Consider the following 13,317-nt stretch of genomic DNA (forward strand, 5'->3'; position numbering starts at 1 on the left):
TGCGATCAGTGCTAGATCTGAATGTTAAGGGCCTTTGGGATGGGAAAAAGACAATTGGTTGGCAAAGCTGGATGTGGAGGTGGGATCAGTTGGGAAGTGACTAGCTCATGCTCTGAAAAATGAAACGGTTGAGTATTGAGCTCTGTATTGGTTGGTTTGGACTACTTTGACATTGTGGGCGAGTGCATATGTAACCTGCTCCTATTCATAGTGGTGGAGTGAGTGCCGTTGTCGGTTCCTAAATGGACTGAGATATATAGTTCTAAGACCACAGGGAGACACTAGTTGTATGAACATGTAAGAGTCCAACACGGAGCACAATTCTGCTGTCCAGTCTAAGTCTCTGGGAGGATTCATTGGGGTCCCTTGCACTTTTCAAGCCCAGTCCTGCACACCTCAAACTGACTTTTCCCGGGACTTCTGTAAAGAGGGGCCATGCCGCACTGCAGATGTATAGTACTCTTTCTGTTTCTTAAAGTGGCCTTTGAAAGACGTGACGAGCGAGCCAGAGTAGTAACTTCATCAAGTGGTGTCCAGTAACGATAGAGCTTACCCCTGAACTTGCTACTGGCCCATGCTGACGTAGCCCTTCCTCGGAGCTCTAACTGGGGGTGTTATGCGAGAGCCGCACAGCGAGGAATGCGTGCTTGCCTTCGGGCTTCAAAGCTCGGCGCTGCTCCCAGCGGCCCGGCCGGAGGGGAGGATGTGTTCCTTTTCCTGTATGCAATTCTTCTGTGGCTCTTTGAACTAATCCAGATGTTTTCTTGCATGCTAGCTTCCGAGATCTGCTCGGCCTCTGTATCTGCACTGCTTGCATTTTGTGTTTCTGGAACTGTAAATGTTAATGGCAAAGGCAGGCTGGCGTTTAAGAGTTGGCGATTTGGACATATAGTGATGCCCAAGAAATGATTTGGAGGTGGGGCAGAGTTTGCCATCCACTTGCCCCATCTTGGGTGGCTTTAAAGAGGGGATGGACTGTCCTGTAATCCCCCACTTGTCCTAAACGCCAGCCTTCGACTGGTTAATGCACTGTGCAGAGCACAGTCCAGTCTGCGCCACATCTTTTGAATGTACCTTGATTTTTTCCGCCTTATGTTGATGTAACTTGTTTTTTTCCCCTTCTCTCTTTCTCTCTCCTCACTCTTTGCTTCTCACCCCTCCCCTACCGCCTGCCCCTCCCCTCCTTTTCTCTGCTCCCCCTCCTGTGTACGCTTTTGCTGCTGATGATAATACCTCTCCCACCTGCTCACAATAACTCCCCAGGAGGTAGGTAGAGCTTCGCGCTTCACTAGCCCTCGGCTGTCTGCGCCTAGAAATGGGCGTCAGTGGAATAACATGCTTCCTTTTCCAGATGGCGAAAGTTTTCCCGTTCACTGTCGTCCTTGGGGCTGGGGGGCATGTAGAGGGGGGCTTCCATCACTTTTAGGCACTTGACTTAAAAACACATTTTCTTTCATTGGCATCTGAATAGTGCAAAGACTTTTGGAGTCCAGCAGAGGGAGAGGGCTGAGGGTCCAGCGGAGGGAGAGGGCTGAGGGTCCAGCGGAGGGAGAGGGCTGAGGGTCCAGCGGAGGGAGAGGGCTGGGGGTCCAGCGGAGGGAGAGGGCTGGGGGTCCAGCGGAGGGAGAGGGCTGGGGGTCCAGCGGAGGGAGAGGGCTGGGGGTCCAGCGGAGGGAGAGGGCTGGGGGTCCAGCGGAGGGAGAGGGCTGGGGGTCCAGCGGAGGGAGAGGGCTGGGGGGTCCAGCGGAGGGAGAGGGCTGGGGGGTCCAGCGGAGGGAGAGGGCTGGGGGGTCCAGCGGAGGGAGAGGGCTGGGGGGTCCAGCGGAGGGAGAGGGGTGGGGGGTCCAGCGGAGGGAGAGGGGTGGGGGGTGCAGCGGAGGGAGAGGGCTGGGGGGTGCAGCGGAGGGAGAGGGCTGGGGGGTGCAGCGGAGGGAGAGGGCTGGGGGGTCCAGCGGAGGGAGAGGGCTGGGGGGTCCAGCGGAGGGAGAGGGCTGGGGGGTCCAGCGGAGGGAGAGGGCTGGGGGGTCCAACGGAGGGAGAGGGCTGGGGGTCCAGCGGAGGGAGAGGGCTGGGGGGTCCAGCGGAGGGAGAGGGCTGGGGGGTCCAGCGGAGGGAGAGGGCTGGGGGGTCCAGCGGAGGGAGAGGGCTGGGGGGTCCAGCGGAGGGAGAGGGCTGGGGGGTCCAGCGGAGGGAGAGGGCTGGGGGGTCCAGCGGAGGGAGAGACGAGGGAAAGGGCTGTGGGTCCAGCAGAGGGAGAGACGAGGGAAAGGGCTGTGGGTCCACCAGAGGGAAAGGGCTGTGGGTCCACCAGAGGGAAAGGGCTGGGGGGGGTCCACCAGAGGGAAAGGGCTGGGGGTCCACCAGAGGGAAAGGGCTGGGGGGGGTCCACCAGAGGGAAAGGGCTGGGGGGTCCACCAGAGGGAAAGGGCTGGGGGGTCCACCAGAGGGAAAGGGCTGGGGGGTCCACCGGAGGGAGAGGGCTGGGGGGTCCAGCAGAGGGAGAGGGCTGGGGGTCCAGCAGAGGGAGAGGGCTGGGGGTCCAGCAGAGGGAGAGGGCTGGGGGTCCAGCGGAGGGAGAGGGCTGGGGGTCCAGCGGAGGGAGAGGGCTGGGGGTCCATCGGAGGGAGAGGGCTGGGGGGTCCAGCAGAGGGAGAGGGGTCCAGCAGAGGGAGAGGGCTGGGGGGGTCCAGCAGAGGGAGAGGGCTGGGGGGGTCCAGCAGAGGGAGAGGGCTGGGGGGGTCCAGCAGAGGGAGAGGGCTGGAGGGGGTCCAGCAGAGGGAGAGGGCTGGGGGGGTCCAGCAGAGGGAGAGGGCTGGGGGGGTCCAGCAGAGGGAGAGGGCTGGGGGGGTCCAGCAGAGGGAGAGGGCTGGAGGGGGTCCAGCAGAGGGAGAGGGCTGGGGGGTCCAGCAGAGGGAGAAGGCTGGGTGGTCCAGCAGAGGGAGAGACAAGCGAGAGGGCTGTGGCTCCAGCAGAGGGAGAGGGCTGTGGGTCCAGCAGAGGGAGAGGGCTGTGGGTCCAGCATAGGGAGAGGGCTGTGGGTCCAGCAGAGGGAGAGGGCTGTGGGTCCAGCAGAGGGAGAGGGCTGTGGGTCCAGCAGAGGGAGAGGGCTGTGGGTCCAGCAGAGGGAGAGGGCTGTGGGTCCAGGAGAGGGAGAGGGCTGTGGGTCCAGGAGAGGGAGAGGGCTGTGGGTCCAGGAGAGGGAGAGTGAGAGGGCTGTGAGTGCAGGTCCACCAGAGGGACAGATCTGTGGGTCCAGCAGAGGAGAGGGCTGTGGGTCCAGGAGAGGGAGAGGGAGAGGGCTGTGGGTCCAGGAGAGGGAGAGGGCTGTGGGTCCAGGAGAGGGAGAGGGAGAGGGCTGTGGGTCCAGGAGAGGGAGAGGGAGAGGGCTGTGGGTCCAGGAGAGGGAGAGGGAGAGGGCTGTGGGTCCAGGAGAGGGAGAGGGCTGTGGGTCCAGGAGAGGGAGAGGGAGAGGGCTGTGGGTCCAGGAGAGGGGGAGGGAGAGGGCTGTGGGTCCAGGAGAGGGAGAGGGCTGTGGGTCCAGGAGAGGGAGAGGGCTGTGGGTCCAGCAGAGGGAGAGGGCTGTGGGTCCAGCAGAGGGAGAGGGCTGTGGGTCCAGCAGAGGGAGAGGGCTGTGGGTCCAGGAGAGGGAGAGGGCTGTGGGTCCAGGAGAGGGAGAGGGCTGTGGGTCCAGCAGAGGGAGAGGGCTGGGGGTCCAGCGGAGGGAGAGGGCTGGGGGTTCGGGAGAGGGAGAGGGCTGTGGGTCCGGGAGAGGGAAAGGGCTGTGGGTCCGGGTCCGGGAGAGGGAGAGGGCTGTGGGTCCAGCAGAGGGAGAGGGCTGTGGGTCCAGCAGAGGGAGAGGGCTGTGGGTTCGGGAGAGGGAGAGGGCTGTGGGTCCGGGAGAGGGAAAGGGCTGTGGGTCCGGGTCCGGGAGAGGGAGAGGGCTGTGGGTCCGGGAGAGGGAGAGGGCTGTGGGTCCGGGAGAGGGAGAGGGCTGACTGTGGGTCCAGCAGAGGGAGAGGGAGAGGGCTGACTGTGGGTCCAGCAGAGGGAGAGGGCTGTGGGTCCGGGAGAGGGCTGTGGGTCCGGGAGATGGAGAGGGAGAGGGCTGTGGGTCCGGGAGAGGGAGAGGGCGAGGGCTGTGGGTCCAGCAGAGGGAGAGGGCGAGGGCTGTGGGTCCAGCAGAGGGAGAGGGAGAGGGCGAGGGCTGTGGGTCCAGCAGAGGAAGAGGGCGAGGGCTGTGGGTCCAGGAGAGGGAGAGGGCTGTGGGTCCAGGAGAGGGAGAGGGAGAGGGCTGTGGGTCCAGGAGAGGGAGAGGGCTGTGTGTCCAGGAGAGGGAGAGGGCTGTGGGTCCAGGAGAGGGAGAGGGCGAGGGCTGTGGGTCCAGGAGAGGGAGAGAGCTGTGGGTCCAGCAGAGGGAGAGGGCTGTGGGTCCAGGAGAGGGAGAGAGCTGTGGGTCCAGCAGAGGGAGAGGGAGAGGGCTGTGGGTCCAGCAGAGGAAGAGGGCTGACTGTGGGTCCTGCAGAGGGAGAGGGCTGACTGTGGGTCCTGCAGAGGTAGAGGGAGAGGGCTGACTGTGGGTCCAGCAGAGGGAGAGGGCTGTGGGTCCGGGAGAGGGAGAGGGCTGTGGGTCCGGGAGAGGGAGAGGGAGAGGGCTGTGGGTCCGGCAGAGGGAGAGGGCTGTGGGTCCGGCAGAGGGAGAGGGAGAGGGCTGGCAGAGGGAGAGGGCTGGCTGTGGGTCCAGCAGAGGGAGAGGGAGAGGGCTGGCTGGGGGTCCAGCAGAGGGGGAGGGCTGGCTGTGGGTCCAGTAGAAGGGAGAGGGCCGTGGGTCCAACCACGGGGGGCTGTGTCCACGGGTCCAACCGGTGGGAGGGGCTTTGGGTCCACGGGGTGGGGGTGGGGGGGGGGGGGGCGGCCGTGAGTCCACCGCGGGGGGGCGGCCGTGAGTCCACCGGGGGGGGGGGGGGCGGGCGGTCCGACCAACCAGTGAGAGGGGATTTGGGTTCACTGGGGGGGGGGGGGGGGCGTGCTGTGGTTCCTCCCCGGGAAGAGGTGGCGCTGTGGGTTCTACAGGAGAGGGCCGTGGACCCAGGCATAGTCGCCACAGGGAGTACGTGCAGGTTATAGTGAGCTTTCTTGGTGGATGTCTGAATTTTTCAGACGCTACAAAGACCGCCTGGTCAGGGGCCCTGCGAGTCAGGAAGGGTGCTTTGAAGGGAGATGTGTGTGGAAGACGTGGCACCTTGGAAGCACGTTGCCACTATTCCTGTGTGCTGTTTGTTGGGTTTTACCAGAGCAGGGGGGCATCCGAGCAGTCACCCGCACCAGCGAAGCCCACTTGACGAATGCTGCTCTTCCCAGCCTCGTCATAGGCAGTGAGTTGGAGGTTACGAGCCAGGGTGGAGGAGCGTCGCAGAGCTCTGTAGCCACCTGACGGTGGCAATGGTTGTGGCGACAAACTACGGGCGAGATTTGTGGGTGGCGAAGTGTATGGGGGAAGGCCGTTGGGGGGTATTATAAAGCAGGTTAATAATGAGACATTCTGGGTGCTTTGTAGTGGGTGCGCATCTTTGGAACAGCCAAGCCCTATTACATAAACCACGCCGCAGAGAGGAATTCTTTTGTGAGGAGCATGGCACGGAGAATCCCAGAAAGTGGCCATTCCTTATTCACCTCGTGACCTCGGATACCACTTTCCATTGCCGCCTCACTTGTGGCTTGGAGCGCTGCCGACTCAAAAGTGCATTTTGCCTGCCATCTAGTGGTCACGCTCGGTGTAGCATCTGGTTTATCAGAATGAGAGGTTTTAGTTCTGTCTGGGCATAACGATTCATTATATTGACGAGAATCCCTCGATTCCAGAGATTTATGTTCATCAATACATTGGTTCGGAGTCCGACTGCAATTGGGAAGAAAGGGACCTTATCAGTGAGCGACGTTTATTAAGCGTATGAACAAACTAGTTATAGTCAAAGCAGTTATAATTATAACCAGCAACTCACCCAGTGCGTTTAATTTACACTTGCATTTAGGGTCAGTTTCTTTTCTACCGTGCTCAGACACATTAGCGGCCAGAACAAGTTTCACTTCTTTGGTTATTATTAGCTAGGAGAACACAGTAATGTCACACATCATGCCTCTAGACCACATTTACTAGTGAGAGTTGGATCATATCGTTTTTGTGCCACGTCCACAAGCAAGGGAGTCCAACAAATCAATGTGTTTTCTACAACAGACAAGTAGAGCTTGAACAAACTACGTGCCCTTATTTTTCGCCAAAGAGCAATGCAATGTGGGAAAGTTATTGTGAACTTTTTACATTATTATTCCTATATTTATTCAACAAGATGAGCAGTCTATGGAGCATGAGACACTTTATTTATTAAGCCAACAAAGGACAGACCATCATGTTTACATTTGATGATTGTTATAGGACCCCATGAAGTGGCCAGCACATAACCTCTGCAACGCCACAGTTAGACCCTCGCCCATAATCTAGGGAGGTAAACTTGAATGCACAACACATATAACAATGTAGTTTGAATACTTGGATCCCCCACAGATATGCACTTTAATTTTCAAAGAGAAAGAGGATGCAACAAGAACGGTTAGTGCTGTAAAGTGGAAGCTTTTAGTATTCTGGTGTGAGCAGACGCACCATTTACAACCTCTATGTAGGACACGCTGTCTGTCATTCCATTTAACAGTCCTATTTATTATAAGTATCTCTAACTTTTTAAAGCAAATTACTGTATATGTAGTGCACACCATTTACTGTATTATACGTCTGTCACTACTGCACTAAGGTCTATTTAATCAAACCATTAAACTACTGTAAAAAAATGTCTCGGCATGGTATTTTAAATGAGGGAAGCCCCATTTTAAGTGGATTAGTCATACGCACTTTTTTTGGGGCTCTGCCTCTTCTCAGGCACCTCTTTTCGTCTGTCACTCTTAATTTCTCTTTCTCTCACCCATTACATAATTAGACCATGAGTAGGAAGACAGAATTATTTATCTGTGAACTCCACCAATGGGTAGTCTTAGAAGTAATGCATCTTGGATTCAATGCATACAGTTTTCTTCCTCATTGGAACACAAAGAATATACTGCAGACCAGAAGTTCACACCACCTGGGAAGAAACACGTATATTTACATTTGACTTTCGTTGAGTTTCCTTATTAGGCATGGACACAGTGCACACATTCATTTATAACGTGATCTGAAAAGAAGAGTATCTGAAATTCAAGTCAAGTGTGCAGCATTGTGGTTTACAGGTCGATGGCATCGTGTTATTTTGACTATAGTCGACACACTTAACCTTTCGGTTGTAGTAAACAAGATGTTATTCTGATCACTATATGGCGGCATAATGCATAGCATTTAAATGTACAAGAGCTTAAAGCTTTGAAACAATTGTTAGAAGATAGCATTTTCTGTAATTTAGGGGCCTTTACATAAGAATCATAAGAGGGTCTGTAGGAAAACCCAGGCATTGGTTGCCCTTTCAAACCAACTTTCTATCATAGGGCTATTATAGAACGTCTGCTGGTTAGCACGAAAGACATTAAAAGGTGTATTGTTTTAGTGGCAGTGAAGCAGCAAAATGGTTCTGCCGGTGATGAGAGGTGCACTTATGCACTGGGAGGTGGTCATTGGGCAGGGGGGGGGTCATCTATATATGTCCATGATCGAAGGACACTGGCCATGCTGTGCAAGTGAAGCTTGCACAGCCCCTATCCTTTTCATGACGAACTCTAACCTTTTCTAGTAACTCACTTGATTTCATTAGCGCCACATTTTAAAATCTTAACCACATTCACTTGTGACCAGAGTTAATTTTCTGTTGGCCAACATCTGTTGGGCCAGGAGGAGGTTCATCTGTCAGTTTGTCTTACTGAACTCTACCCCACCTCGGGCTCTCTTGCAGGTGGAAGGGTGAAAACCTGGAAGCGACGCTGGTTCATCCTGACTGATAATTGTTTGTACTACTTTGAATACACAACGGTGAGTCCCAGTTTAAAAGTGTTGCAATGAACTATGCTAGACATTGTAAACCAGTTTCACTGTGAGCTCCCTGTTCTGGTCACTTAAGCGTGTATTTAATCTCTCCACAGGACAAAGAACCCAGAGGCATAATTCCTCTTGAAAACCTCAGTATTCGGGAGGTGGAAGATCCCAGAAAACCGGTATATTAATTGCTTTGAAATTTTCTTGAATATCAAGTCTTTTCAGGCCCCTCCCTTATTCTTGAACAGAGATTCCTGGTCAACAACTTGCTTGAGCTGCCATTTAAATTAGAGGGGTTACATTATTGATGATAACTTCTATTTTCATTATGGCTGTGTTCGTTGCAGATTTTATAGTTTGATAGTGCTGTTAAATGTAGTGGTTACTAGAACTCTACTCACTGGCTGTTGATGTATTGATCTCTGAAGCATATCCGGTTGCGCCTGACCACTTACTTAATAAACCTATGGCTTTCAAGTTACAAACTCCTCTCTGGAGAGCTTACTTTAGATTATTGAGCTAGCTTGCCGACCTTCTGCTTGTCAGCGTTTTTCTGCTTTACCTTTAGTACTGCAGTGCTTCTTATGCTTCAATGTCTGAGGTTTTGATGTAGCCTTAGAGCATTGGATTGCTCCTGACAGTAAAGTAGCTCACCTAGCCAAATCTTGAATTTTGGAACCCGCCCTCTGCCCCAGCGACATGCTACTCTGCGCTTCGCCAGTAGTAAGGACAGCACCAAGAACTTAGGATGCGCCTTAGGTATCTGCGCAGTGTAGCCTAAAAGCGCCACCTGTGGATGGCTCGGCAGCATGCTGCTAGTCATTCTCCCCAACGCCACATGAACCTGCTCCCAGTAGTCCCGCACCCCGGGGCACTCCCACGCCAGATGGATAAAGTCAGCCTCCGTTCTCCCACACCTTTCACAGCAATCATTGTCAGATAAGTTGAACCTAAATTTCTTAGCAGAGTATAATACAGACGATGTAAAAACTTGTAGAGTGTAACTCAGAGTCTACAACTAGAGGAAATCTGTGAGGTCTGAAGGCAGCAATATTCCCATTGTTCATTGGAAATCTCCTCACCTAGCTCTATGGACCATCGTGTACGCGCCGAGGTTGAGACCACCGCTCGCTGCATACGTATATTATTATACAACTGTGATACCAAATGTTTACCGTCTGGAGAGCCAAGCAGTAGGTACAAAGGCACTAGTTTAACCGGCTCCTGTGGAAAATCAGGGAGAACTGGCCGCATGCCTTGTCGGAGGCGAACATATCAGAAATAGTCTAAAGGAGAAGGATGCTCATCACGAAAGAAGTGATCTGCAGAGCGAAATATGCCGTCCTGAAACAGATCACCCCAGGTGACAATATTGACCCGAGCACATAGCTTGTGAAATCCCGTTTCCTGCAGCAGTGGTATACTGGGATGATAAGTCAGTGGCAACTGTGGAGAGTATAGCAACGGAGCACCTGATATGGCTAGGATGCGATGCCAGGCATCCACCGTGCCAGTGACCGTTGTAGGTGGCGTCGCCCGTGTCAGAGTAGGAGCATATATTATACCAGACAGTGGAATAGGGTCCGCGAGCCAGTCCTCCGTGGCAACCTGCGGCATATACCTGGAGGGGTGGACCCAATAGTGCGCATAATGCGCTTGTGCACTTAAGAAATAAATCTCGAAGTCGGGTATGTCAAATCCACCTTGGTTAAAAGGCCACATCAGAATAGACCATTGGAACCATGGGTGCTTTCCTCCCCACAACAAGCGCAACAGTCCAGTGCGTAAGGTTTTAAAAAAAAATAGGAGCCATGATAATAGGGAATATTCATGAATAATTAAAGAAAATACGAAGGACCACCATTTTGATGAGAGGTCGAGCCCGCAAATGAGAGAGGGAGGGGAATCCATCGAGTGATATTATCTGCCAGTTTCCTAATAGCTGTACCATAATTAAGCCGTATGGTGGCTTCTCTGCAGTCAGCTGGATTCCCAAATAGCGCAGATCAGTGCCACACCATTCCAGTGGTAAATCCAGCGCAAATCTATCAACCGCGGGTGTTAGGGGAAAAAACAGAGACTTACTCCAGTTGATATTAATCCCGGATAATCTACCATATACAAGAAATTCTCGCAAGATAGGGTTGACATTTTGTTGGGGGTCTCTAATATATAACGTAATGTCATCTGCGTAAAGGGATATCAAAATTTGCCTCATGCAGCAACAAAGCGCTCGCTCACGATGGTGCTGACGAAGTTTAGACGCTAGTAGTTCTACCGCTATGGCAAAAAGTAATAGAGACAACGGGCAGCCTTGCCTTGTGCCCCTTGTGATAGGTAATGTCTGGGATAGATGACCATTGATCAACACGTTAGCAGTAGGCTGCTGATATAACAATTGAACCCAAGAGTGGAACGAGTCAGGTAAGCCCATGCGTTGGAAAACTCCGATTAAATAATCCCACTCCACTGAATCAAACACCTTTGTGGCGTCTAAAAAAACTGCGGCCAGTGGGAAGTCACAGCAACATAGTGTACTAGAGAAAAAAGGGTGCGAAGATTATGGCTCGTGGCCCTACCTGGGACAAATCCCGATTGATCAGGTAAGATGAGTTCATCCAATAAGAGAAACTGCCTACTGGCCAGTAATGTTGCCGGTATTTTTGTATTTCAATTTATAAGGGACAGGGCCCAGTAGGAGTCGTATACCACCCGGGTCTTTCGAGGCTTCAAAAGAGAAGTGATCAGTGCTTCACGCATTAAAGGGGAAAGTATTCCCCTCTCAAGAGATTCTTCATAGAGTTCCCTACGGACCGGAGCCATGATATCTATGTATTGGTTATAAAATTCAGCAGGGATGCCGTCCAGTCCGGGTGCCTTCCCATTTTTAAGCTGCATTATCGCCTCCCGGACGTAGTCTAATTCAAATGGTAGGCATAGGAACTTCCTCTGTGTATCACTTAGCCATCCAAGTGCAACGTCTCCTAAAAAACTGTCCATATTAAGTGACCCACAACGTTGCATGGTGTACAGCGCAGTATAGTGAGATGTAAAGGCATGAAGTATGTCGGGTGTGTCTCGATGAACAATGCCACCTGGCCCCTTTACCTCTAGGATATGAGTGTAGAAGCGTGGGCGTTTGATCACCTCTGCCAGGGCTCTGTCTGTCCCCCTCTCCATACCTTCGAGCTACCCAATACCGTCCTCTAAATTTAGTCTCGCGTGCTGCAGTGTCTTCGTAATCTGACAATTTCTCCCGAAAATCAGTCTGCACCCAGCCTGTCTCCCCATTCCCCATCCTCACCTCAAGCCCTCTTAGGTCCAGTTCCAACGCCCGGAGTCGTGTTTTTATATCCCTGAGTACACCAAAACTCTTTGCTATACAGTATACCCGTATTGTGACCTTAAAGGCCTCCCAGATGGTCTCCACATTGTCCACCGAGCCCTTGTTCCGTAAGAAAGTCTTGTATCTCTTTCCAATAAAGCAGCAGGCTGTAACCGCCAGCTAGGCCTAGGTGTTTCGCAGGCTGGAAGTGTAAGTATTAGTTTAACGGGCAATGATCAGAAAAGGTCCTGGCTAGATGGAACACTCTCTGAATGGCCTGGCCCAATCCCCTGGAGAGTAGACAATAGTCCAGGCGCTCCCAGGTCCCAGCATGCGCCGTAAAGTGCGTGCCTTCTTTGACCAGTGGGTGGCTGTATCCCCAACTGTCTATCAGTCCCCCCTCCTCCATTATGCCCTGAAGGGACGCCTGAGAGTTAGTGTAATGATGTGGGGAGACATTGGACCGATCCAAAACTGGAATAAATGCTACGTTAAAGTCACCACCCCAAATGGCATGGGTGGATCCTATGCCTACGACCTTGCCCCATATGGTGTTAAAGAAATCAGGTGTGTCAATATTGGGGCCACAGCAGTTAGCTATAGTCACAGAATCTCTACCTAGTCGACCCCATATCATCACATGACGTCCCTGTGCGTCAGCGAAGACAACCGCCAACGCGAAGGAAGTTCGTTTCTTAATCAGAATAACTGTGCCACAAGCATACGACTAATAGGAAGAAAAAAATCTGCCATCTGTCCGCTTGTTGGAAAGTGGGTTATTGGAAGGGGCAAATGTAGGTCTGCCACTGGCAATAAGGCCACTAACACATGATAGGACTCAGCATAGGTCTTAGAAAATTATTCCTATGCTCAACCCTTGGTAACGTGGCTGCGAGCAGACAGGCTTAACTTCAAAGACAGGTATGTAAAGCATTCAAAAACATCATTTCATTAAATAATCAAGACACAGCACAAAATAAAAATACAACATCAATTTATAAGGATAGGTAATATTTTTATCTTTTAAATGACACCAAAACGAAAGAAATCCACTGTAGGGAACCAGAGAGATGAATTTTTAAAGATTAGTCTCTTTCTAGTACTTAACAGTGCCCCTTTTAGTCATTTCGTTTTCTCTGTCCAGGACACACCTTTATAAACTGCTATGAAGAATTTTCTCACCACTGTGATGGGACGCCTTCTTCAGCAAGCGTGGTCCAGTTAGAACGCCTTTCTGGAGTTCTGCTTGCGAGCCCCAAAGTATCCAACAAGGTTCTGGAATCTCCAAGAGGGTCCTTGAAAGTGTGAAACTTCAATTCCGCAATCCACTTGAACAAAACCCTTACAAATCCACTGGTACTCCAGGCTTTGAATTCTTTGTGGGGCTGTCCAGGTGAGCTCTGTTAACCTGTAGCTTGCAGGGAGTTCAACTCTTGAGTCCTTGGGCAGCAAGGTAATCAATAGGGCTGCAGTTTCACTTGGTGCAGTCTTCAGAGGTCAGGCCTTAGAGTTCCTGGCACAGCAAAATCTTTTCAGCAGGGCACTTCTTGCTTCAGTAAGTTTCAAGCAGCAGATCTGGAGTGCTCTGCCCCTCTCAGATACTTATTCAAAATTCTCTGGGTCAAGCACCAGGTCATTGCTGACCAGTGAGAGCAGGGCAACTCCTCATAGTTATGACCACAACCTGTAGAGTGTGGCATTAGTTTGTCCCAGAATGCATCATTCTTCAAAATCCATAATGGCGGATTTTCCTGAAAGGAGGTAAGAGCTGGCTAAACACACCCCCTGGGATGGCTTATTTCCATGGACTCTCCCCCTACCATCTGCACATACCTTCCTTAAGCCTAGCCCTGACTCTGGGTTAAGACTGTCAGAGTGAAGCTGAAACCCAGGCCTCCCCCCTGCCTTTGAAGAGCATAGTTTACGACGCCCCCTCCTGGCCTGGCATTCCTATAGACAAGCACACTGCCCTCCCAGCAGCCTG

The 13,317-nt window shown here is 52.7% G+C and overlaps 1 protein-coding gene across 1 annotated transcript in view; it reads left to right on the top strand.

The window, feature by feature from the left end:
* CYTH2 (cytohesin 2) overlaps positions 1–13,317 on the top strand; it is a 299,904-nt gene that overhangs the window by 247,856 nt on the left and 38,731 nt on the right. The window contains exons 9-10 of the mRNA XM_086930339.1: positions 7,929–8,005; positions 8,116–8,187. Of these exons, the coding sequence (XP_086786465.1) occupies positions 7,929–8,005; positions 8,116–8,187 (149 nt within the window). The remainder of the gene's footprint in view (positions 1–7,928; positions 8,006–8,115; positions 8,188–13,317) is intronic.

The sequence above is a fragment of the Lissotriton vulgaris genome, chromosome 7, assembly GCF_964263255.1.
Source record: "Lissotriton vulgaris chromosome 7, aLisVul1.2, whole genome shotgun sequence".
Lineage (NCBI taxonomy): Eukaryota > Metazoa > Chordata > Amphibia > Caudata > Salamandridae > Lissotriton > Lissotriton vulgaris.